Below are 24,751 nucleotides of genomic sequence, written 5' to 3'. Positions count from 1 at the left end.
GGTTATGGTGAACGGGCGGGTAAGTGGAGCTGAGTCCACAAAAAGATCAGCCATGGTCTTATTGAATGGCAGAGCAGGCTCGAGGGGTCAGATGGCCTACTCCTGCTCCGAGTTCTTATGAGCTTCCCGTGTGACGATCCTGCCCACAACCCTTCATTGAATGTGAATGCGGAGGCTGAGGTGTACGCTGCGGCTGGATGTGGTCCAGGGACCTTCAAATGGTTTCAATGTCGGGGTCCCAACGTCCGGAGGAAAATTGAACCCGTTAACCCTGTCTCTCTCTCTCTCTCTCTCAGGTACTGCCTGACCATCTGAGTATTTCCTGAATTTCCTGTCCTTATTTGCCGTTTGGATACTGGTCAGACTGCGGTGCAGCTGCTGTATATGCCCAACCAGCTGTTGTTTTGTATGATATCTAAACAAAGCCGTGATTAGGTTTACATTTTAAAAGCTGCCTGGATCCATGTTCCATGACTAATGCTTTGAGTATAAACCACGTGACTGGCTCAGCAAGGGATTGTTCAATGTTTGAAACGTCTGGACATGGAGTCCCTGCTTTGACACACTCTGTTTTCCATATCTTTCCCGATTTTGATATGTTACCGTTGGTATGTTGTGCAGGCGCGTGGATAGACCAGATAAAACTGAAGTCCGGCTGCACCAGTTCTTGTTTTCTGGCGTAAACATGCATATCTGAATGAAATGCTGGCCCAACTCATGTAATATTGCACAGACTGCCAAAACATGACTGAAGCCAGATTTTCAGCTCCCAGCTGGATTCTGGCTGGGAGGAGGCCTCCCTCGTTCAGTCCACTTTAGACTCCACTAAGCCTAGACGCGAGAGAGAGGTTATCTTTACAGTCTCACCTGCAGTGTTTCATCACTAACTGTATTGATTATTCTTAAAATAGAATCCCTACAGCACAGAAGGAGGCCATTCGGCCTACATCGATAACAATCCCACCCAGGCCCTGGCCCGATAACCCCACATATTTACCCTGCTAATCCCCCTGACACTAAGGGGCAATTTGTTTGCATGGCTAATCCATCTAACCCGATAAATCTTTGGACTAGGAGGAAACTGGAGCACCTGGAGGAAACCCACGCAGACACAGGGGGAATGCGCAAACTCCCCACAGACAGTGACCAAAGCTGGGACTCGAACCCGGGTCCCTGGCACTGTGAGGCAGCAGTGCAAATCACTGTGCCACCGTGCCGCCCTCTGAATAGCCATAGAGACAAGTTGCCTCCCTGACTGAGACTTCTTATTCTTGTGCTACCTTCCTCCAGCAGTATTAAACACTTGCTTACCTAAAAATCTTTGACCATCGTGCAAATATTAACCGAAAAGCAAGAGATGGAGTAATAGGAACAAAGAAGGTGATATACACTTAGAGGCACATGGCAACACTGGAATACTTGATGAGTTCTCTGTGAAAGTGGAAGCAATAGATGAGGCGAAAGTTGAGAGGGAGGACTTACTGGAAAGGCTGCGTATGTTTACAGTATATGAATCATCTGGTCCAGGCTTACATCCCAAGTTGCTGAAGGACTTAGGGATGAACGTAATGGAAGAGCTTGACATAATCTTCCAGTCTTCCCTAAATGCATGGGAGGCGTCACAGAGTTGGAGAGTGGCAAATATGACTCCTTTATTCAAGTAAGGGGAGGTGACGGCCTCGTGGTATTATCACTAGACTATTAATCCAGAAACTCAGCTAACGTCTGGGAACCTAGATTCAAATCCCGCCACGGCAGCTGGTGGAATTTGTATTCAGTGAAAAGAATCTGGAATTAATCTACTGATGACCATGAAACCATTGTCGATTGTTGTAAAAACCCATCTTGTTCACTAATGTCCTTTGGGGAAGGAAGTCTGCCATCCTTACCTGGTCTGGCCTACATGTGACTCCAGATCCACAGCAGTGTGGTTGACTCTCAACTGCACTCTGAACTGGCCTCGCGGGCAACTAGGGATGGGTAATAAATGCTGGGCCAGCCCGCGATTCCCAAGTCCCACGAATAGGAAAAAAGGATATAAGTGAATTAGTGAACTACAAGTCAGTTTAACATCAATAGTAGATGAGGTTGTAGAAACAATAATCAGGAAAAGAATCACCAGGAATTGGAGAGGTTTGAGTCAATTAGTGATATCAGCAAGACTTATTAGCGATAGGCAGCGTGGTTTAGTGAAGGGGAGGTCGTGTCTCACAAACTTAATGAGTTCTTTGAGGAAGTGACAAAAAACATTGACCAGGGCAAGGCAGTGGATGTTGTATTCATGCACTTTAGTAAAGCCTTCGATAAGGCTGATACAGAAGTTGAAGTCAGATGGGATCCGGCATGAGCTGGTAAAATGGATACAAAACTGGCTTGGGCATAGAAAGCAGAGAGTCGCAGTGGAAGGGTACTTTCTAACTGGAGGTCTGTGACAAGTGGTTTTTCCACAAGGATCAGTGCTGGGGCCTCTGTTGTTTATAATATATATAAATGATTTGGAGGAAAATGTAGGTGGTATGATTAATAAATTTGCAGATGATACAAAAATTGGGAGAGTAGTGGATAGTGAGGAGGATTGTCAGAGGATACAGCAGGATATAACTCGGCTGGAGACCTGGGCCGAAAGATGGCAGATGGAATTTAACCCGGACAAATGTGAGGTGCTGCGATTTGGAAGGTCGACTGCAGAAGGAACGTATACAGTACATGGTAGAACCCTTAGAAATATTAGCATACAGAAGGATTTAGGCATGCGGATCCACAGTTCTCTGAAGGTGGCAACTCAGGTGGTCAAGAAGGCGTATGGCATGCTGGCCTTCATCTGTCAGGACGTTGAGTGTAGGAATTGGAAAATCACGTTGCAGCTGTATAAGACTCTGGTTAGGCCGTATTTGGAATATTGTGTACAATTCTGGTCGCCACGCTATCAGAAGGATGGAAAGGGTGCAGAAGAGATTTATCAGGATGTTGCCTGGTTTTGAGGATATGGACTATGAAGAAAGGTTGAACAAACTTGGACTGTTTTCATTGGAGCGTCGGAGAATGAGGGGGGACCTGATGGAGGTTTACAAGATTATGACAGGCTGGGATAGAGTGGATAGTCAGAGTCTTTTTCCCAGGGTCGAAGGGTCAATTATTCAGGGGCATAGGTTGAAAGTGAGAGGGGGAAAGTTTAAAAGAGATATGAGGAGCAAGTTTTTCACACAGAGAGTGGTGAATACCTGGAACGTGCTGTTGGAAGAGGTGGTAGAAGCAGATTCTACAACAACGTTCAAGAGGCATTTGGATAGATACAGGAATAGGCAGGGAATAGAGGGATATAGACTACGTAGAGGCAAAAAAATATTAGATTAGAGAGGCACCTGTGTCGGCACAGACTTGGTGGGCTGAAGGCATATTCCTGGGCTGTATTGTTGTTTGCAAAAGACAGATGATGTTTGACTATTCTAATTGACTTTTTTCATAAAGTAACAGAGGACGATGAAGGGAATGTATGTGGATTTTAAGAAAGTGCTTGACCAAGTACCCCATGGAAAGCTAGTTAAGAAAATTGAATCTCTTGGAATTGGCGGGTCAGTGTCGAATTGGAATTAAAAATTAGCCAAAGGACAGAAAAGTTTGTGGTAAATGTTATTTTTCAGTCTGGAGGATGATAGACCCCCAAGGGCCAGTGCTAGGACCACTGTGGTTTTGCTACATTTAAGCTGACTGGGCAGGTAAGTGGCAGATGGAATTTAATGCATTAAAGTAAAGGGTGATGTATTTTAGCAGAAAGGATAGGGCGAGGCAATGTAGACTTAATGGCATGTTTCTAAAGAATGTGCAGGGACTGAGAGATGTGAGAGTGCATGTGCATGGGTTTTGAAGGCGGAAGCACATATTGGAAAAGGTGGTGAACAAAGCACATGGAATATTGGGTTTCATAAATAGAGGCACCGAGTCCAAAAGCAGGGAGGTTATGCTGACCCTATATAAATAGAATCATAGAATGTCTTCAGTACAGTGCGAGGCCATTCGGCCCATTGAGTCTGTACCGACTACAATCCCACTCATGCCCTATTCCCGTAACCCCATACATTTACCCAGCTAATCCCCCTGACACTAAGGGGCAATTTAGCATGGCCAATCAGCCTAACCTGCGCATCTTTGGACTGTGGGAGGAAACCGCAGCACCCGGAGGAAACCCACCCAGGCACAGGGAGAAAGTGCAAACTCCACACAAACGGTTACCCGAGGCCGGAATTGAACCTGGATCCCTGGCGCTGTGAGGCAGCAGTGCTAACCACTGTGCCACCCTCGAAGCTCTGGTTGTACCACAAGTACAGTAATTTGTGTATTATGTTGAGTTCTGTTAGGGGGTTTACCAGAGTAGATTTACCAGAATTGTTCCAGGAATAGGGCATTTTAGCTACAAAGTCAGGTTGGATAAACGGGGGTTGTTTACCTTGGAGCAAAGGAGATTGAGGGGAGATTTGACAGAACAAGTACAGGATTATGATGGGTTTGGATAAGGTAGACCAGAAAAAACTGATCCCAATTTGCTAATAGCGCCAGAACTAGGGGGCACAGATTTAATGTTTTGGGCAAGAAATGCAGGGGAAATGTGGGGAAGAACCTTTTTACATAGATAATGGTAATGACCTAGAACGACTGGTGATGCCGATTAGGGTGGTGCAAGAAACAATCAGTGATTTCACAAGGAAATTGGATGGACACTTGATGGAAATTTGCAAGGCCGCGTGGATTGAGTGGAGAATGGAAGTGAGTGAATTGCCCCAAGGAAAGCTGGCATAGACTCAATGGACTAAATGGCCTCCTCCTGTGCCATAAATGTGAAATCTCCTGGCACAGGTACTTGCAGTGAAAGCTGCAATGCTATGGATTTAAATGGAGCCTATTTGGGATATATGCAGGACATCCACTTGACGAGATTATGATGAATTCAAATGTTTGGACATCTAAGGGGGTAGAAAAGGTGACGAAATATATTTAAAGTAATGTGGGGGGGGGGGGGCGGTTTTGGTGGGGAGAACCTGCTTCTATTGGCAGGCACACCGATAACCAGAGGAAGCAGATTTAAGATCATGGTCACAAAAGCTAGCGGAAGAATTTTTATTTTTAACTCACAATTTAATGCGATCTGGAATGTATTTTCTGAACGTGATGGTGGAAGCTGATTGGGTGGAAGCTTTGAAAAAGGATAGATTAAAAAGTAAATTTTACAGAGCTATGGGGAAAGAGTAGGAGGGGAATGGAACAAGCCAACAGCTCTTTCAGAAATTCTGCACAGTGGCCTAAGTGACTTCCTGCACTGTCTAATTTGATATTCCGAACAGCTCGGAGAAAGGTGAAATAAGATCAGAAAATGCTAGACAAACACAGAAGATCGGTCGATATCTGTAAAGAAAAAAAAGGAGGTTATTATTCCTCGGGTGCGCTCCCATCATCAGATGTCTCTGTACTTTAAGTCCACTTTTTTATTTAAAAAAGCTCAATCTTCTGTTTATGGGATGGTGCTGTGCATAAAATGGCTGCAAACAGTCACTGCACTCAAAAATCAACTGGTTTGAGATGTTCAGGCAAGTGTTGTACTCATGCACACTTTCTATCGGGCTTTGAAAATGGCTAACTGTATATAAAGAAAATCCTCACCTCCGTCCGAGAGTTCCCGTAGCCTGATTGTGGGCTGGATGAGTATTGTCACGACTACACTATGTTACACATTACTCATTTAAATGACCCAATGTGGTGGCACGGTGGCACAGTGGTTAGCCCTACTGCCTCTCAGCTCCAGGGACCCAGGTTCCATTCCAGCCTTGGGTGACTGTGTGGAGTTTGCACGTTCTCCCAGTGTCTGCATGGGTTTCCTCCCACACTGCAAAGATGTGCAGGTTAGGTGGGTTGACCATGCTAAATTGCCCCTTCGTGTCCCAAGATGTGTGTGTTAGATGGATTAATCATGGTAAATGTGGGGTAGAGCAGAGGATATGGTCTGGGTAAGATACTCTGACAGAGAGGCAGTGCAGACTTGATGGGCTAAATGGCCTTTTCTGCACTGTAGGGACTCTATATTCTATTTCTATAAAATTCAGAGTTTTACTGTCGCAATTTATCAATCTCATTTGGATATTACTCTTCTTAAATTCTCCATTAAGAACAGTGGGAAATTTTTGTGAGGGATTTAATTATCCTGCTATAAGCATTGCACTTCCACTTCAAGGATACTTGCAAGGTCTTAAACATTGATTTTTGCACATGGGAGACACTAGCCAACAACTGAGGGAAATGGCAATGTTACCTGGAGGTTGACATTGCGCCACCATCAATGGCCTCATCAATGACAGGCGTCAATGCCAAGAACAGCAACCCTCAACAACACCTGACAACCACCTCTTGTGGAAGAACCTGCCCCTCACGGTTTTGTCACTTTGGCCATCAGCAGAAGTGCACCATGTGGAACTACCCCATCGCCAGTGCATTTGCTGCATGTCCATCACCTCACATAGATGCAAGCAATGATAATCTGGATGGTTTATGAAAACAAGTGCTATGTATCTATCTGACCAAGTTCATTAACTTGAGATCTGTCTTGGGGAAAGGCGCTAGGATTGATCATTAAGAAGGTTGTAGCTGGGCACTTAGAAAAACACAAAATAATTGGGAAGAGTTAGCATGGTTTTGTGAAAGGGAAATCATGTTTAACCAATTTATTGGAGCTCTTTGATGAATCATAGAATCCCTACAGTGCAGAAGGAGGCCATTCGGCCCATCGAGTCTGCACCGACCACAATCCCACCCAGGCCCTACCCCCACATATTTACCCACTAATCCCTCTAACCTACGCATCTCAGGACTCTAAGGGGCAATTTTTAACCTGGCCAATCAACCTAACCTGCACATCTTTGGACTGTGGGAGGAAACCAGAGCACCCGGAGGAAACCCACGCAGACACGAGGAGAATGTGCAAACTCCACACAGACAGTGACCTGAGCCGGGAATCGAACCCGGGACCCTGGAGCTGTGAAGCAGCAGTGCTAACCACTGTGCTACCGTGCCACCCTTGATTTGAACTAACATGTACCGTGGATGAAGGGGAACCTGTAGACGTACTGTACTTGGATTTCCAGAAGGCATTTGATAAGGTGCCATGTCAAAGGTTATTGTGAATGTTTCCTCTTGTGGGTGAATCCAGAACTAGGGAACACTGTTTAAAATTGGGGATCATCCTTTTAGAGTAGAGATGATGAGAATTTTTTCTGAGGGTATGGAACTGTCTGCCTCAGAAGGTGATGGAGGTGGGGTCATTGAATACCCTTAGGTGGAAGTCAGTAGTTTCTTGTTAGGCATCAGGGGTAGATGAGAATGTGAATTTAAACACAATCAGATCCGCCATGATCTCATTGAATGGCAGAGCAGGCTTGAGGGATTGAATGGCCTACTCCTGCCCCTATTTCATATGTCCATTGCAGCAAATGCAGAATTTTGTTTCAGCAAACCAAAGGCATTAATTATTTAGTCAATTTGTATTCTATGTAATGTAGAGTGCAAGGGGATGTCTGCCCATCTTTCATTTTGTTAAAGTTGGAGGCATTGACCTAATGGCAGATTCATCAACTCATATTTGTAATCCAGATCATTAGTGGTGGAATGTAGAAAATAGAGGATAGGACTGTGCACTCGCCATCGGCTGCAACCTTGTTTATAACTGCCAGCTTCCGCCCTCAAGGTACAGAGGCAGATGTTGGAGCTCCATCAAGTGTACTCTTAATGCACACTTCATGGTAGATTCTGGTGAGATTACCAATATGAAAATAAATCAAAATGCGGGTGTGTAGTTTGAAGCTCATCTCGAGGCGAAATATGACACCAAGACGGAGAACAGGTTCAGCCTCTGAGTGTTGCCAGGGAAAAGGATGCAGCTGGTGGCTGGGGAACAGAATTTGTAGCATAGACTGAAGGGAATGGCCCTCTCTTCCAATATTGCTCATCCACTACCAGGTGATGGGCAAGCACTCTGATAATTTTGAGACAATGAAGGATTTAGAGCTGTGAGGCAGTGGTTAGCACTGCTGCCTCACAGCGCAAGGGATTCGGGTTTGATTCCTTTAGAAATTTAGGACTTGATTATAAATGTAGAAGAAGTTGTAACGGAACACGGTTCAAGTTGTATGATTTAAATCACAAACATGTTTAATAAACACATTCAGCCAGGCAGAGGAATGCAGTGGCATGGTGAAATAGTGCGGAAAAGACATTGAAACTTCTCACAATGATGTTTCAATTTGTGGTTTTGTTTAAGTTCTCAAATGCAGTGTGCTTCATTCTGAGTGAGACAACAACAGAGCGGCAACAGTTGAACATCAATGAGGCAGAAGGCAGATTGCAGCCATTAGGCAACCTACCCAGTTTTTCCTACTCATTGAAGTCGGCGAAAAGTAAATCCAGGCGGGATACGGGATGGCTGGCCGATGCACCACCAGATTTCCCCACTATCACACACCCCCTCCTGCGCCCCTTAAAACTGTATGATTACACTAAAATTGAATTAAGCACCAATGTTAACTTGCATCACTTGCAGCGACAGAAGATGTGTTTCCGAGTGCAAAGAGCTCTTGAGCAGCGAAAGCTGCCAGAAAAATGAAGTCAACATTTTTTTTTTTATCCAGTGCGATGCTAGGCTTTATTCTGCTGCATTATGTTAAATCCATAGGGCTGCTGGCCTTGTTAATAAATATTCTGCTCACTTCCCCCTGTAGGCATTGTTGCACAGAACAGCTTCTCTGTTGACTTATCCTGCTACAATCCTCAAAGCAGATAGAACTCGCACAACCACTCCTAATCGGGGCTGCATTGTGATTAAAAGCACAGGCTTGCCGCATCAGTACGTGCCAGTACACATCTGTTTAAGGGCTGCAGGAATACTTTCTCCAGGAAATGCAGCCAGGTTTTTTTTTCCCTTGCTCTCTCTTTTAACCCCTTTCTCCATAAATCTGACACATTCGGTTGCTGAGGGAAACTTTGGAATATCCTGAAATCCGCAGGAGTGAAAGGTTAATTAAAAACACTGCTCTGAGTGAATGCAGAGCACGTTGTTAGAAGTTCTGTTTTCAGTTACTCGAATCTAGATTCATATTTATTTTTCCTCCCTCCACCCCCTTGTCTTCCTCTCCTGCGACCCTTGACTTACGCCGGGTGACTGTTCTACAAGTGATGGCCACTTTCCAGGACCTCTCCGAGCCACAGAATTGTTACAGTGCAGAAGGAGGCCATTCGGCCCATCATGTCTGCACCAGCTCCCCAAATGAACATTATGATTCAGTCCCATTCTCCTGGGCACTGATGTTTGAAGGCTGTTTATCTCAGGAAAATGTTGTTTGCAGTTTCTTTTGCCTGACATTGGCATCTAGCTGGAGGCACTGCATAGTAATTGGACACTCAACATTTCAAAAAAAGAATGCCTAACCTAGGGGTGATACGGTTAAAATAATGTGCTTAAAACAACACAACTGGTTTCCATCTGTTGCCACTAAGTGTTTGAAGGGGTACTATTTAACTCCTTGGCATATTTAATTCTTTTTGAAGCTGTATTGTGTGCATGGTTTACTTATTAATCTATTCCACCAATGCTGATCATCAAACACAAAAGTGCTGAGAAAATATTACCCGTTGGAAGACATGGACCACAAATATTTCATGTGGGAAGGTCAGACTTGCTGCATCCTGTCAATGTGGTCAAAGTAGTACAGGTCTGCAAAAAGCTGACATTCATTTTGATTCCCAAAATGCCTCTGGATACGCAGTTTTCTCAATATGTCTGCAAAAAGGTTCAAACTATGTTCCTTAAACCACTCGATCTCTGTGCCTGCGGATCCAATGTCTCCTGAACACCTTGATTAGGTTACAGCCTCGGACTGAGAGCCTGCTGTACATTTATTCTGTAAAGTGAAGCCTCTTACAGGTCAGATAGAATCACAGAATCCCAACATTCGGCCCATCGAGTCTGCACCGACCACAATCCCACCCAGGCCCCATTCCCGTAACCCCACGTATTTACCCTGCTAATCCCCCTGACACTAAGGGGCAATTTAGCATGGCCAATCAACCTAACTCGCACATCTTTGGACTGTGGGAGGAAACCGGAGCACCCGGAGGAAACCCACGCAGACACGGGGAGAACGTGCAAACTCCACACAAGACAGTGACCCGAGGCTGGAATCGAACCCGGGTCCCTGGCGCTGTGAGGCAGCAGTGCTAACCACTCTGCCACCGTGCCATTCATATTATGTTGACCTGTTGTTTTAAAAAGTACATTGATCCATGTAAACAGGCCAAGAGGCAGTGGTGTGTATAGAGGTGGCATGAGGAAAATAATTTTACACAGTGAGTGTAAAATCTTTATACGCTGTTTGAAATTTCCTTTGAAACATTATGGATTCCGCTTCCTCCTACTCTTCCGGATGGTTGAGATGTTAACCTACCGTGTGGGGGAAATAAAATCTCATTTTCTACTTAGTTCTATGGGCAATTATTTGAAATCTGTTTTTACACGGTGATCCCTTTGGTGTGCTTGTTGCTATCCAGAGTTGGCTCCTGGAACTATATATGTGCATTTGGGTTGAGGCAAAATTTGTTAGTTAATAATCCCAGTGAAATAATCTGTCAACAGACTCTTGGAGGATGACTGCTTGGGTAAGGAGGAACTGTGCAGCTGGGCCCCATTGGGAATAATTCATTGTTTTTACGGGAGGATATGATCCAATAATCACAACTTGCATTCAAGTTTTACATGCTTACTGCGGGTATCAAATGTATACTCGTTTGTGTGGTATGTGTGCTCTGCAGTGAAGCAAGATAGGTTTTATGACCGTTGTTTCATGGTCACTATTACTGAGGCTAGATTTTTTTTTAATTTCAGATTTGGGCGGCACAGTGGTTAGCACTGCTGCTTCACAGTGCCAGGGACCCAGGTTCGATTCCCAGCTTGGGTCACTGTCTGTGTGGAGTCTGCACATTCTCCCTGGGTGCTCTGGTTCCTTCCCCTATTCCAAAAGACGGGCTGGTTAGGAGCATTGGCCGTGCTAAAAAAATTCCCCCTTAGTGTATCCGAACAGGTGCCGGAGTATGGCGCCTAGGGGATTTTCACAGTAACTTCATTGCAGTGTTAATGCAAGCCTACTTTATGACACTAATAAATAAATGTTATTAATTGAATTTAAATTCCACCAGCTGCTGTGGTGGGATTTAATTATGAGGCTATTAGGAGAGAATTAGGAAACATAGGTTGGACTAGGAGATTACAGGGACTGGGAACGTCCGACATGTGGAGTTTTTTCAAGGAGCAGCTACTGCGAGTCTGTGATAGGTATGTCCCTGTCAGGCAAGGAGGAATTGGTAGGGCTAGGGAACCGTGGTGCACCAAAAAAGTTTCTTTGTTGGTTAAAAAGAAAAAGGAGGCTTATGTTCGGATGAGACGTGAGCACTCGGGTAGTGCACTAGAAAGCTTTAGATTGGCTAAGAGGGAGTTGAAGAGCGAGCTTAGAAGGGCTAAAAGGGGACATGAGAAGACTTTGGCGGATAGGGTTAAAGAGAATCCTAAGGCGTTCTATAGGTATGTCAAGAACAGAAGGTTGGTTAGGGCAAGTTTAGGGCCAGTTATAGATGGCAGAGGGAAGTTATGTGTGGAACCGGAGGAGATTGGTGAAGCATTGAACCAATATTTCTCTTCGGTGTTCACGCAAGGGGACATGAATATAGCTGAGGAGGACACTGGGTTGCAAGGGAGTAGAATAGACAGTATTACAGTTGATAAGGAGGATGTGCAGGATATTCTGGAGGGTCTGAAAATAGATAAATCCCCTGGTCCGGATGGGATTTATCCAAGGATTCTCTGGGAGGCAAGAGAAGTGATTGCAGAGCCTCTGGCTCTGATCTTCAGGTCGTCGTTGGCCTCTGGTATAGTACCAGAAGATTGGAGGTTAGCGAATGTTGTCCCATTGTTTAAGAAGGGGAACAGAGACTTCCCCGGGAATTATAGACCGGTGAGTCTCACTTCTGTTGTCGGCAAGATGTTGGAAAAAATTATAAGGGATAGGATTTATAGTTATTTGGAGAGTAATGAATTGATAGGTGATAGTCAGCATGGTTTTGTGGCAGGTAGGTCGTGCCTTACTAACCTTATTGAGTTTTTTGAGAAAGTGACCAAGGAGGTGGATGGGGGCAAGGCAGTGGACGTGGTATATATGGATTTTAGTAAGGCGTTTGATAAGGTTCACCATGGTAGGCTTCTGCAGAAAATGCAGATGTATGGGATTGGGGGTGATCTAGGAAATTGGATCAGGAATTGGCTAGCGGATAGGAAACAGAGGGTGGTGGTTGATAGTAAATATTCATCATGGAGTGCGGTTACAAGTGGTGTACCTCAGGGATCTGTTTTGGGGCCACTGCTGTTTGTAATATTTATTAATGATCTGGATGAGGGTATAGTTGGGTGGATTAGCAAATTTGCTGATGACACCAAAGTCGGTGGTGTGGTAGACAGTGAGGAAGGGTGTCGTAGTTTGCAGGAAGACTTAGACAGGTTGCAAAGTTGGGCCGAGAGGTGGCGGATGGAGTTTAATGCGGAGAAGTGTGAGGTAATTCACTTTGGTAGGAATAACAGATGTGTTGAGTATAGGGCTAACGGGAGGACTATGAATAGTGTGGAGGAGCAGAGGGATCTAGGTGTATGTGTGCATAGATCCCTGAAAGTTGGGAATCAAGTAGATAAGGTTGTTAAGAAGGCATATGGTGTCTTGGCGTTTATTGGTAGGGGGATTGAATTTAGGAGTCGTAGCGTTATGTTGCAACTGTACACAACTCTGGTGCGGCCGCACTTGGAGTACTGTGTGCAGTTCTGGTCCCCACATTACAGGAAGGATGTGGAGGCTTTGGAGAGGGTGCAGAGGAGGTTTACCAGGATGTTGCCTGGTATGGAGGGGAGATCCTATGAGGAGAGGCTGAGGGATTTGGGATTGTTTTCGCTGGAAAGGCGGCGGCTAAGAGGGGATCTTATTGAAACATATAAGATGATTAGAGGTTTAGATAGGGTGGATAGTGATAGCCTTTTTCCTCTGATGGAGAAATCCAGCACGAGGGGGCATGGCTTTAAATTGAGGGGGGGTAGTTATAGAACCGATGTCAGGGGTAGGTTCTTTACCCAGAGGGTGGTGAGGGATTGGAATGCCCTGCCAGCATCAGTAGTAAATGCGCCTAGTTTGGGGGCGTTTAAGAGATCCGTAGATAGGTTCATGGACGAAAAGAAATTGGTTTAGGTTGGAGGGTCACAGTTTTTTTTTAACTGGTCGGTGCAACATCGTGGGCCGAAGGGCCTGTTCTGCGCTGTAATGTTCTATGTTCTATGTTCTATCCCCACCTGCTTCACTAATGTCCTGTAGGATAGGAAATTTGCCATCCTCATTCGGTCTGACCTACAGGTAACTCCAGATCCACAGCTATGTGGTTGACTCTGAAATGCCCTCTGTAAAAGGCCTGATGAGGGCAATTAGTGGTGGGCAATAAATGTTGGCCTAGCTCAGTGATGTCAACATCTCATAAATAATCAAGGACCTCACACACCCCGGACATACTCTCTTCCACCCTCTTCCGTCGGGAAAAAGTTACAGAAGTCTGAAAATACCAACCGACTCAAGAACAGCTTCTTCCCTGCTGCCATCAGACTTTTGAATGGTCCTATCACACTGCCATATTATGCTGATCTATTTCTTCACCCTATTGATAACTGCAGCACTGTATTCTTTCCTTCTCCCCTATGTACTCTATGAATGGTATGTTTTGCCTGTGTAGTGCACGATAGAACAATGATTTTCACTGTATCCCAATACATGTGTCAATAATAAATCAATTCAATTGAATTCAATTTTTTTTTAAATCGCCCTGAGCTAACGGCATTACCACGACACCACTGTCTCCTCGTATGACAATGGGTGGACGGGTCTCTGCTGAGGTACAAATCAAATTTAAAAATGGACATTGAACCAAAGAGGGAGATATTAGGAGGGGTTAAACAGAAACCTTTACATTTTAACAAGTGGCGAGGCTGGTTCCTGTCATCTTTTTGAAATTGTAAAACTCCAGCAGTTTCAAATTTAGCTGACCTTAGAGATGAAAACCTTCAGAGAGTCATAGAAGATTTGCAGCACAGAAAGAGGCCACGTAAACCATCGTGCCTGTGCCAGCCACAAACCGAGCCACGCAGCCTCATCTCACCTTCCAGCATTTTGTCCACAGCCTGCAGATTACAGGCTTGAGGTGCACAGAAACTAGAAGCAGGAGGAGGCCATTCGGCCCTTTGAGCCTGCTCTGCCATTCATTATGATCATGGCTGATCATCAAATTCAATATCCAATAACACCCCCCTCCATATCCAGACACCTTTTAAATGAGTTGAAGATGAAAAGTATTTAGGTAGTCAAAGTTCAGGAGCACCGTTATCGCGTTTAGCTGCAAATCTAAGTTGTTCCTTTTAACTCCACTGCTGAGGTACTCCATGTAGGAAAGTGGCCTGAATTGGCACTGAAGTCAACTTAGGTTAATTACTGCAATGACCTAACTATGTTGTGGAGTTGTCTGCATTGGACTGGGGTAGGCACAGTAAGTAGTCTCACAACACCAGGTTAAAGTCCAAAAGGTTTATTTGGTAGCATGAGCTTTCGGAGCACTGCTCCTTCATCAGGTGAGTGCCTAACTATGTTAGGGGTTGTGGCAAAAAGAAAAGATGTGGTTTGCACACGCAGATTCAAACTAACAACGCAACAGGTTTTATTGAAAGAGATGTTTCCCTGCCCTGACCAGTGTGCCAACTAAAAGTAAAACAGTAGCTTGCAACACCCGAATGACCTCACCATCACATCGTGCAATCAGCTCTTAAAGCAATCACGCAACCCTCTAAAACATATAACAATTACTGTTAAGTGAGTTTATTTTAGTTTAGATAGCCAAATATTTATAAATTTCAGGTCAATCCGCCAAAACTCCCTCGCCCAAAAGAAGTGAATCTGTGATTATCTCAATGGACTGGATACGGACTATTGTACCTTAAAAAAACCTCCTCCTCTTACCCTTGAGTAAGGGCAGGAGGTTTTTTTAAAATTTAGTTAGGGCATCATGATCGGCACAGGCTTAGAGAGCCAAAGAGTCTGTTGCTGTGCTGTACTTTTCTTTGTTCTTGTTCTTTGTTTTTCATACGTTACTCTGAAGCAGAATGTTTGATGCTCCCAAAGCCTTTAAGCAGTTAACGCGATAGTTTTTTTGGGGGATATTCAGCTGTTGTAATAATGCATGTTTGTTTGTTTTTTTGCAGGAACTGTGCCAGTGCCGTCCTATAGATGGGAATTGTTCATGTTGTAAAGAATGCATGCTTTGCTTAGGTACTCTGTGGGACGAGTGCTGCGACTGTGTGGGTAAGTTGTCTCTTGCCTCCCAGGGGGTAATTGGGAATTTGTTTAGATTGACATTTGAAGCTCTGCTTGCTGGATTGAAATTGTAAAAGAATAAGAAACATACAAAGTATTCTGCTTGGGGTCATGTTGATTTAAGAATAATTGCAACTTGTTTCGATTTATTTTGGAAATTCCTGCCCTGAATTTCAAGTGACTTCCTTAATAAATATGTGACTTTGATTTGATTAAGGTTTGGGGGTATTTAATGACCCACATTTCACTATCCATCTCGAGATGCGATGCTGAGCTTAACTACTATTTTGCTCAAAATACAGATGTTTAAATGTGCGTGAAACCATTCTTTAATTTGAGCTGATAATCAGATATGCACTTTTGAGGCATTGTACATTTTCTTCTGTATTTGAGGGAGGGTCACACAGTTACTTGTGGAAACCATGCATGGTATGGGGATGAATGAAATATTCTGAGTTCCAAACAAATCCCAGCTACTTGGATTGTTATATTCCACAGTATTGGATAGGATTGACATGTATATTCAAGACCGAGTTCAATAGGTTTTTGGGCAGTAAGGGAATTAAAATGTATGAGGATAGTGTAGGGAGATGGAGTGAAGTTAGAAAATTATCCTATTGAATTGAGGAGTAGGCTTGAAGGGCCAGACAGCCTATTCCAGATCCAATTCTTTATGTTCTTATATTTCTTTGACTTTCTTGAATTTTCACTTTTTTTCCTTAATCTGTCTTTGAAAGTTCCAAATCTTCACACTCCTGATATTTCAGTTAAGAGCAGAATGTCCTGCCCTTCCCAATGGTGGAATCTTCTTTGAACCGCACCCCCCCCCCCCCCCCCCCCCCCCAAAATAGTGGGATCCCAGGTGGTGAGCCACAGAAAACACCCTAAACTTTGGCGAGACCTTAAGATCCCACCAGAGGCCAATGGAAAACTGTCTCCACCGCCGAAACCACGCTGTGGGGGGGCGGTGGAGAAAATCCCAGCTATTATCTTCCTCCTGCTTTGCAGGGAATTTCATTCAACCTTTGGCTACGTTACTGTTTTGGAGGTAATCAGCCAAACTATTTATGTTCTGTGAAGCCACAGTTTACTCAGCATTTCCTGGTGGCGTTGACATTTTAACAAAAAATGTATTCCATTCTTAAAGTTACAAAGCCAATGCGCAGAGTGGACAGGAAAAGCCCTTAATCCATCTCCTTGCTCACTCCAAAAAAACCAATTCAAATTGAATCCAATTCATGGCATCCACAAGCGAGACAGACTACATCCAAGCTGACAAAAACAGGCATTGCACTGATTTTGGGCTTGATCTGATGCTTGATCTTAGCCAAATTTCAATAAGTTTGTTTTTGTCTTAACTTGCACTTATTCCAGGAACCAGTTGACTAGTTAATCCCTAGTTTGCTTTGCTTTCTGTGAGTTTCGTCGGTACTTTTTCATGAGTAGCTGCTTCTGCTAATGGACCTGCATCATCATGGAAAGAATCTTAAATATTAACCTCATTCTAAAATTAGGCCAGTGAAAGATTTACAAAGCAGCATAAGTGTAACCATGTCTGGTCTGACTGACTAGTTTTTAAAACTCTTTCTCCCCCCCCCCCCCCAATTCCTCTTGAAAACAGTGGGTGGCCTATCCTTCAGTACCAATGGTTTATATAATCATCTTTCATGTATGAATCTTGACAAACTATTTAATCATGATGTGCGTCTCAGTTGAGCCTCTTCCTGCTTCTGCCTAATTTCCAGGCTTGTGTTTCCCAGCAGATGTCACCACTTAATACTCATCCGGTAAAGCCCTGTGCTCCCTTCTCCTTCCTAGCCCAGCAATCTGAGGTCTTTTAACAATTAGTTCTTAGGATGCAGGCATCACATGCAAGGTACCCATCCTTAATTGCCCTTGAAGATGGCAGTGAAACATCGCCTTGAACTGCAGCAGTCTCTGCAATGAAGACACTCCCACAATGTTGAGTAGGAAGCTCTCGAATTTTAACCCAGTGGCAATGAAAGAACTATGATATATCCATTAACTCCATCTACACTTCCCGCTGCCTCAGAAAAGCAGCCAGCATAATCAAGGACCCCATGCACCCCGGACATTCTCTCTTCCTCCTCCTTCCGTCGAGAAAAAGGTACAAAAGTCTGAGGTCACGTACCAACCGACTCGAGAACAACTTCTTCCCTGCTGCCATCAGACTTTTGAATGGACCTACCTTGCATTAAGTTGATCTTTCCCTAGCTATGACTGTAACACTATATTCTGCCCCTCTCCTTTCCTTCTCCCCTATGTACTCTAAGAATGGTATGCATTGTCTGTATTGTGGCAAGGCACAATACTTTTCACTGTATATTACTAATACATGTATGTGGTTGCCCAGACTTGGCAATAGGGATTGCTCTGTATAAACCACACTGGGAGGTAGAGAGGGAGCTGAAACACTCTGTGATTAGCCTCATGAACTCCCTTGTTAGACAGATTAAGGGTTCCGGGCACAGGCAGGAAGGTGGAGTTAGGGTCACAATCGGATTAGTCATGATGATACAGAATGGCCAAGCGGACTCGTGGGGCTGAATGGCCTCCTCCTGCTCCTTCATTATGATCATTACAGTGAGATAATATGCAGCTATACACCCGGATAGAGATTAAGTCTCAGCACACAGAGTCTGTCTGCGTGGGTTTCCTCCAGGTGCTCTGGTTTCCTCCCACAGTCCAAAGATGTGCGGCTTGGGTGGATTGGCCATGCTAAATTGCCCCTTAGTGTCAGGGGGACTAGCTAGGGTAAATGCATGGGGTTATGGGGATAGGGCCTGGGTGGGATTGTGGTTGGTGCGGACTCAATGGACCGAATGGCCTCCTTCTGCACTGTAGGATTCTATGATTCTACACGCGACAATAAATCAAATCAAATATATCTCTAAGTATGGATGCTTTATAACTAGAAGGGAAATTGGGGTGGTGTCCCCATGCACCTGTCGCCCTTGTCCTTCTAGGTGGCAGAGGTTGTGGGCTTGGGAGATGCTGTCAGAGAACCTTGGTGAGTTACTGTGGTGTATCCCGTAGATAGGACACACTGCAGACACAGTACACTAATGATGAAGGCAGTGGCTGGTTAAACATGTGAATGGGATGTTGATCATGGGGAGTGCTGCTGTTGAGCTGTTTCTTTGTTCTTTGAGCTGCATCCATCCAGGTAAGCGCAGAGCATTCTATTATACTCTTAACCTGTGCCTTTCAAGTGGCAGGCAGGCTTTGCGGAGTCAGGAAGTGAGTTATGCCTCTCAGCGCCAGGAACCCGGGTTCGATTCCTGGCTTGGGTCACTGTCTGTGTGGAGTTTGCACTTTCTCCCTGTGTCTGTGTGGGTTTCCTCCGGGTGCTCCGGTTTCCTCCCTCAGTCCAAAGATGTACAGGTTAGTTGAACTGGCCATGCTAAATTCTCCCTCAGTGTACCCGAACAGGCGGCGGAGTGTGGTGACTAGGGGACTTTCTCAATAACTTCATTGCAATGTTAATGTAAGCTTACTTGTGACTAATAAATAAACTTTTTTTTATCACAGGGAACCCTGCCTCTGGTGATTTAGTCACCAGAGCTTTTCTGTGACTGATGGTATTCATTTTCTGGTGAATGGAGATCCGAAAGTGTTGACAGTATTACCTTTGAATGTCAAGGTTTGGTAGTTAGGCTCTCTCTTGTTGGAGATGGCAATTGCCCAGCAAGTGTCACTCGGCACTCATCAACCCAAGCCTGAATGTTGCCCAGATCTTACTGCACTAGGATATGACCTGCGTCAGTGCCTTGAGGAGTTGCAAATGATACTGTACATTATGCAATCTCAGCAAACATCCCCACTTCTGACCTTACTGATGAAGCAGCTGTGGATGGTCAGACATAGGACACGACCTCGAGGAACTCCTGCGATGTCTTGAGGCTAAGATGAATGGTCTTCCACACTACAATCAGCTTAACTTTTGTATCAAAACTTTTGTGACCCCACTGGCTTATCCTATTTTACCACGCCTGTTTTCCCAGTCCTTTTCTTAAGACACCAACACTGTGGCTTTGTATGTCCAACTTTATTACAATGAAAACACCTAAGATTTCTTATCTCTATTCCACCCTCATATGTTTTGTTTTTAACCTGAGGTAAACTATCCTTGCAATCTCCAACAAGACCTCCTTTGCCTTGACCACCTGCAGATTTCTCCTTTCCCCGATCTTTATTCCTCGCAGATTGAAATTGATGTCGAAAACCAAACCTTGATTTATGAACCAATTCAAAATCATCTGCCATTTCAACTGCTAATCTTGCAGTTTTAAATCTATGTTCTTCTGCCATTTTACTTTGAAGCTTTCTTTTCAGTTCTTGAAGTTCAAATGCTCTCTCTTTTTCCCTTGCCTCTCTCTCTTTGTTTTTCCAGTGCTATTCTCTCTTTCCTTTTTCGCTGCAATTGTCACTCTCTCTCTTTCTTTTGCTTCTCATTGCAACTCCAGTTGTTTCATTTATTTTTCCTGTTCAAGCTGTTCCATTTGTAATTGAATTTTCGCCAATTCCAATTCAGACTGTGTTTCTGGCCATTTTGAATGCTGAGCGATCGCTGAAATTATCCTGTTCTTCCTCAGCCTTTCAGGTAAAGTCAACTTCAGCTGGCTCACCAAATCCAGAAGGTTTGATTTAACCACCTTTTGTAAACCATTCCGAGTGACCTCTTCCACACCCGGGAAAACTTTAGTCACTAAGAGAGCCATTTTCACAGGGCACTTCCTGTTTAAACTAACCGAAAACAACGCCGGAAAAAAAACACCAGTACCTCAACATTCACTGTCTTTGAGTTCAATAATCCTAAACCAAACCAGGAATTATAGTTTGCCAATCAAGAGGGCTGCTTTGTTCTGGATGGTATTGAGCTTCTTGAGTGTTGTTGGAGCTGCACCCACCCAGGCAAGTGGGGAGTATTCCATCACACTCCTGACTAGTGCCTTGGAGATGTTGGACAGGCTCTGGAGAGTCAGGGGATGAGTTATTTGCCTCAGAATTCCCAGCCTCAGACCTGCTCTTGCAGCCACAGTCTGTACGTGGCTAATGCAGTTCAATTCCTGGTCAATGGTATCCCCAGGATGTTTATGCCTCTTTAAACAGATGAAAAGCATAAAGTTTATTTTAGTGTCACGAGTAGGCGTACATTAACACTGCAGTGAAGTTGCAGTGAAAATCCCTCGGTCGCCACACTCCGGCGCCTGTTCGGGTACACTGAGGGAGAATTTAGCATGGCCAATCCACCGAACCAGCACGCGTTTCAGACTGTGGGAGGAAACCAGAGCACCCGGAGGAAACCCACGCAGACACAGGGAGAATGTGCAAACTCCACACAGACAGTGACCCAAGCTGGGAATCGAACTGGGGTTCCTGGCGCTGTGAGGCAGCAGTGCCAACCACTGTGCCACCACAACAAACAGCAAGGACCCCTTTGAAACACCACTAGAAATCATTTTCCATTCGCAAAAACATTGATCATTACCCATTGTTTCCTGGCGCTGTGAGGCAGCAGTGTTAACCACTGTGCCACCATATGCAGAACGTGCGCAGTAACGAGAGGTTTAAATTGTTGCCTCCCCTGGATCAGAGGATATGATGTGGAGTTGCCGGCGTTGGACTGGGGTAAACACAACAACACCCCAAGTTAAAGTCCAACAGGTTTATTTGGTAGCAAAAGCCACTAGCTTTCGGAGCGCTCGCTGCTCCTTCGTCAGGTGAGTGGGATTTCAGTTCACAAACAGGGCATATAAAGACACAAACTCAATTTACAAAATAATGTTTGGAATGTGAGTCTTTACAGGTAATCAAGTCTTAAAGGTACAGACAATGTGAGTGGAGAGAGGGTTAAGCACAGGTTAAAGAGATGTGTATTGTCTCCAGCCGGGACAGTTAGTGAGATTCTGATCTTCGGGTAAGCGTTCTCCAAGGCGGCCTTCACGACACATGATAGCGCAGAGTCGTTGAGCAGAAACTGATAGTCAAGTTCCGCACACATGAGGATGGCCTCAACCGGGACCTTGGGTTCATGTCACACTATCTGTAACCACCACGACTTGCCTGGGCTTGCAAAATCTCATTAACTGTCCCGGCTGGAAACAATACACATCTCTTTAACCTGTGCTTAATCCTCTCTCCACTCACATTGTCTGTACCTTTAAGACTTGATTACCTGTAAAGACTCGCATTCCAACCATTATTTTGTAAATTGAGTTTGTGTCTTTATATGCCCTGTTTGTGAATTGAAATCCCACTCACCTGACGAAGGAGCAGCGCTCCGAAAGCTAGTGGCTTTTGCTACCAAATAAACCTATTGAACTTTAACCTGGTGTTGTCAGAGGATGTGACCAGCTATTGCTCAGTAAAGATCAATTCTTGACCTTAGGGGAGATAGAAACTGTTTACAGGACTGGCTGCTGATGCTGAGCTGAAACGTAGAATATATGTAATTGAATTATCAAATGTAGACCCAAAATTTGCAACAGTGTGTAAGTGAAACTTCATTGCATAAACAACTCAGTACCTATTCTTCTATATCTTGCCGTGAATCCCTTCAGTGTTCCTTGCTGCACACAGTCCACTTGTGCTGTGATTTTGCAACAGTTCATTTTAGAACAGTACATTTTACTCCTTCCGAATGTTCATACAAAAACAGCATTGTTTATGTAAAACAACAGATGTGAGGGAAGGAGCTGAAAGCTGTAATTTGAACTTTGGGTTCTGCTGACACTTGCAATTTGATTTAAGCTTTCAGGATCATCAGGCCAGCCAGGATTCCATTCCAGTGGCACGATTAACCAGAGTATACAAAATCCAGCTCTATAATGTTGTAAGGCTGCAGTCGCATTTCAGAACCAAGGTTAAAAGCATTCATTTTTTTTTCAAGCCACATTGCAAATTTTTAAATGTTCTGATTGACTCAGCTTCAATTTTTTTGTAGATATAGGGAAACATTAATTTTGAAAATTGTAGATCATCGCTCACTGTGACATCTGTAAATATCACAGAATCTTCACAGTGCAGAGAGAGAGGCCATTCGGCCCATCAAGTCTGCACTGGTTCTCTGAAGGAACATTCTGCCCGGTCTCACTCTCCTGCCTGACCCCTGTAAACTTGCACATTCTTTCTTTTCAGAATGCCTCGATCGAACCTACCTCTACCACCCTGTCGGGGAGTTCATTCCAGACTCCAACCACCCTGTGGGTGAAAAAATGTTTCCCCTCATCACTTTTCTCTTTTTGCCAATTATTTTGAATCTGTGTCCTCTAGATTTTGATTCTGTCTTGAGTGGGAGCAGTTTCTCACTATTTAACCTGCCCATACCCCTCAAGATCTTGAATACCTCTCTCAGCCTTCTTTTCTCCAAGCAAACCAGTTCTAACCTCTCCAATCCATTCTCCTAGCTCTCTATCCCTGGAATTATTCTTGTGAATCTACTCTTTCGCCAATACTCAAGTATGGCACCCAGAATTGGATGCAGCAACCAACTAGTGTCTTGTACAAGTTCAACATGATGTCCTTATTCTTGTGCTTCATGCTCCTATTATCATAGAATCTACAGTACAGAAGGAGGCCATTTGGCCCATTGAGCCTGCACCAACAACAATCCCACCCAGGTCCTATCCCTGTATTTATCCTCCTAATCCCCCTGACACTAAGGGGCAATTTAGCATGGCCAATCCACCTAACCTGCATATCTTTGGACTGTGGGGAAAAAACCGGAGCACCCAGAGGAAACCCACGCAGACACGGGAAGAATGTGCAGACTCCACACAGACAGTGACCCGAGGCCAGAGTTGAACCCGGGTCCCTGGCGCTGTGATGCAGCAGTGCTAACCACTGTGCCACCCCACTATTAATAAACCTAATATACTGTATGCTTTATTAACTGTTCCCTCAGCATGTCCTGCTATCCTCAGTGACTTGCATACATATGCACCGAGGACCCTGTGCCTCTTTTAGAATTTCTCCATTTAATCTTATACTGTGTCTCCATGTTCTTCCTGCCAAAATGAATCGCCTCACATTTCTCTGCATCAAACTTCACACTCCAAAGATGTGCGGGTCAGGTTGATTGGACATGCTAAATTAACCATAGTGTCAGGGGGATTAGCAATGGAAATACATGGGGTTATGGGGATAGGGCCTGGGTGGGTTTGTGGTCGGTGCAGACTCGATGGGCTGAATGGCCTCCTTCTGCAGTGTAGGAATTCTGTGAAAGGAGAACAGGACTGTAGGACAATCAGTGACTTGAACCTGTTCCACCATTCAATTGGATCATGGCAGATCTGCACCTCGATTCCGTTTAATCACATTTGCTTCAGGTCCCTTGACACATATTTCCTAACCAAAATCCATCTAGGTCTTGAGAGTTCCAGTTGCCCTATCATCCACAAACTTTTGAGCAAGATATTTCCAGGTTTTTTACTACCCTTCGTGTGAAAAAAGTTATTCTTGGTTTCACTCCGAGGTCTATTTTTAAGATCATGTCCCCTTGTTTTTAATTCTTCCCTCAGAGGAAATCATTTCTCCATATCTATACTATTAAATGTTTTCAACATCTCAAAGTTAAAAGATTTGGTTCTCTATAATGTCTCCTTTTGAATCTATGTTGGCTACTGATCACTAGGTTGTTGTTTAAAGTTTATTTATTTGTTACAAGTAGGCTTACATTAACACTGCAATGAAGTTACTGTGAAAATCCCCTAGTCACCACACTCTAGCACCTGTTCGGGTACACTGAGGGAGAATTTAGCATAGCCAATGCACCTAACCAGCATGTCTTTCGGACTGTGGGAGGAAACCAGAGCACCCGGAGGAAACCCACGCAGACACGGGGAGAACGTGCAGACTCCACATAGACAGTGACCCAAGCTGGGAATTGAACCTGGGTCCCTGGTGCTGTGAGGCAGCAGTGCTAACCACTGTGCCACAGTGCCGCCTGTTGTTACACTGATAAAAAGTTTACTCCTGATCAATTCCACCATTTTCTACAGAACAGAAGTGAGACTAATCAATCTGTAGGTCCCTGTTTGTAGTTCAACATTTTATTTTGAATAGGAACACCTCATTGGCCTGATTCCAATATACGGGTATTGCCCAGTATCCAGTGGGCAAAATGGCGGGTCCATGCCTTGCAGGTATCTTTATTCTCTGGAGCTTTCTGATTCCATCTGTCGCTGGTGACTTATTTGGAGCTTTTTTAATTTCTGCTATTTTATTGTTTTTGGGTCTTCCATGCCCCGCTGATCATA

General features: G+C 44.4%; 1 protein-coding gene across 2 annotated transcripts in view; it reads left to right on the top strand.

Annotated features, from left to right (window-relative positions):
- The window catches only part of twsg1a (twisted gastrulation BMP signaling modulator 1a), a 43,047-nt gene that overhangs the window by 6,755 nt on the left and 11,541 nt on the right, over positions 1–24,751 (top strand). For both annotated transcript variants that reach the window (XM_078205496.1, XM_078205497.1), the window contains exon 3: positions 15,359–15,458. In XM_078205496.1, the coding sequence (XP_078061622.1) occupies positions 15,359–15,458 (100 nt within the window). The remainder of the gene's footprint in view (positions 1–15,358; positions 15,459–24,751) is intronic.

The sequence above is a fragment of the Mustelus asterias genome, unplaced genomic scaffold, assembly GCF_964213995.1.
Source record: "Mustelus asterias unplaced genomic scaffold, sMusAst1.hap1.1 HAP1_SCAFFOLD_776, whole genome shotgun sequence".
NCBI lineage: Eukaryota > Metazoa > Chordata > Chondrichthyes > Carcharhiniformes > Triakidae > Mustelus > Mustelus asterias.
Note: the sequence above shows the minus strand (reverse complement) of the source record. Positions and strands in the feature narration are given on the sequence as shown.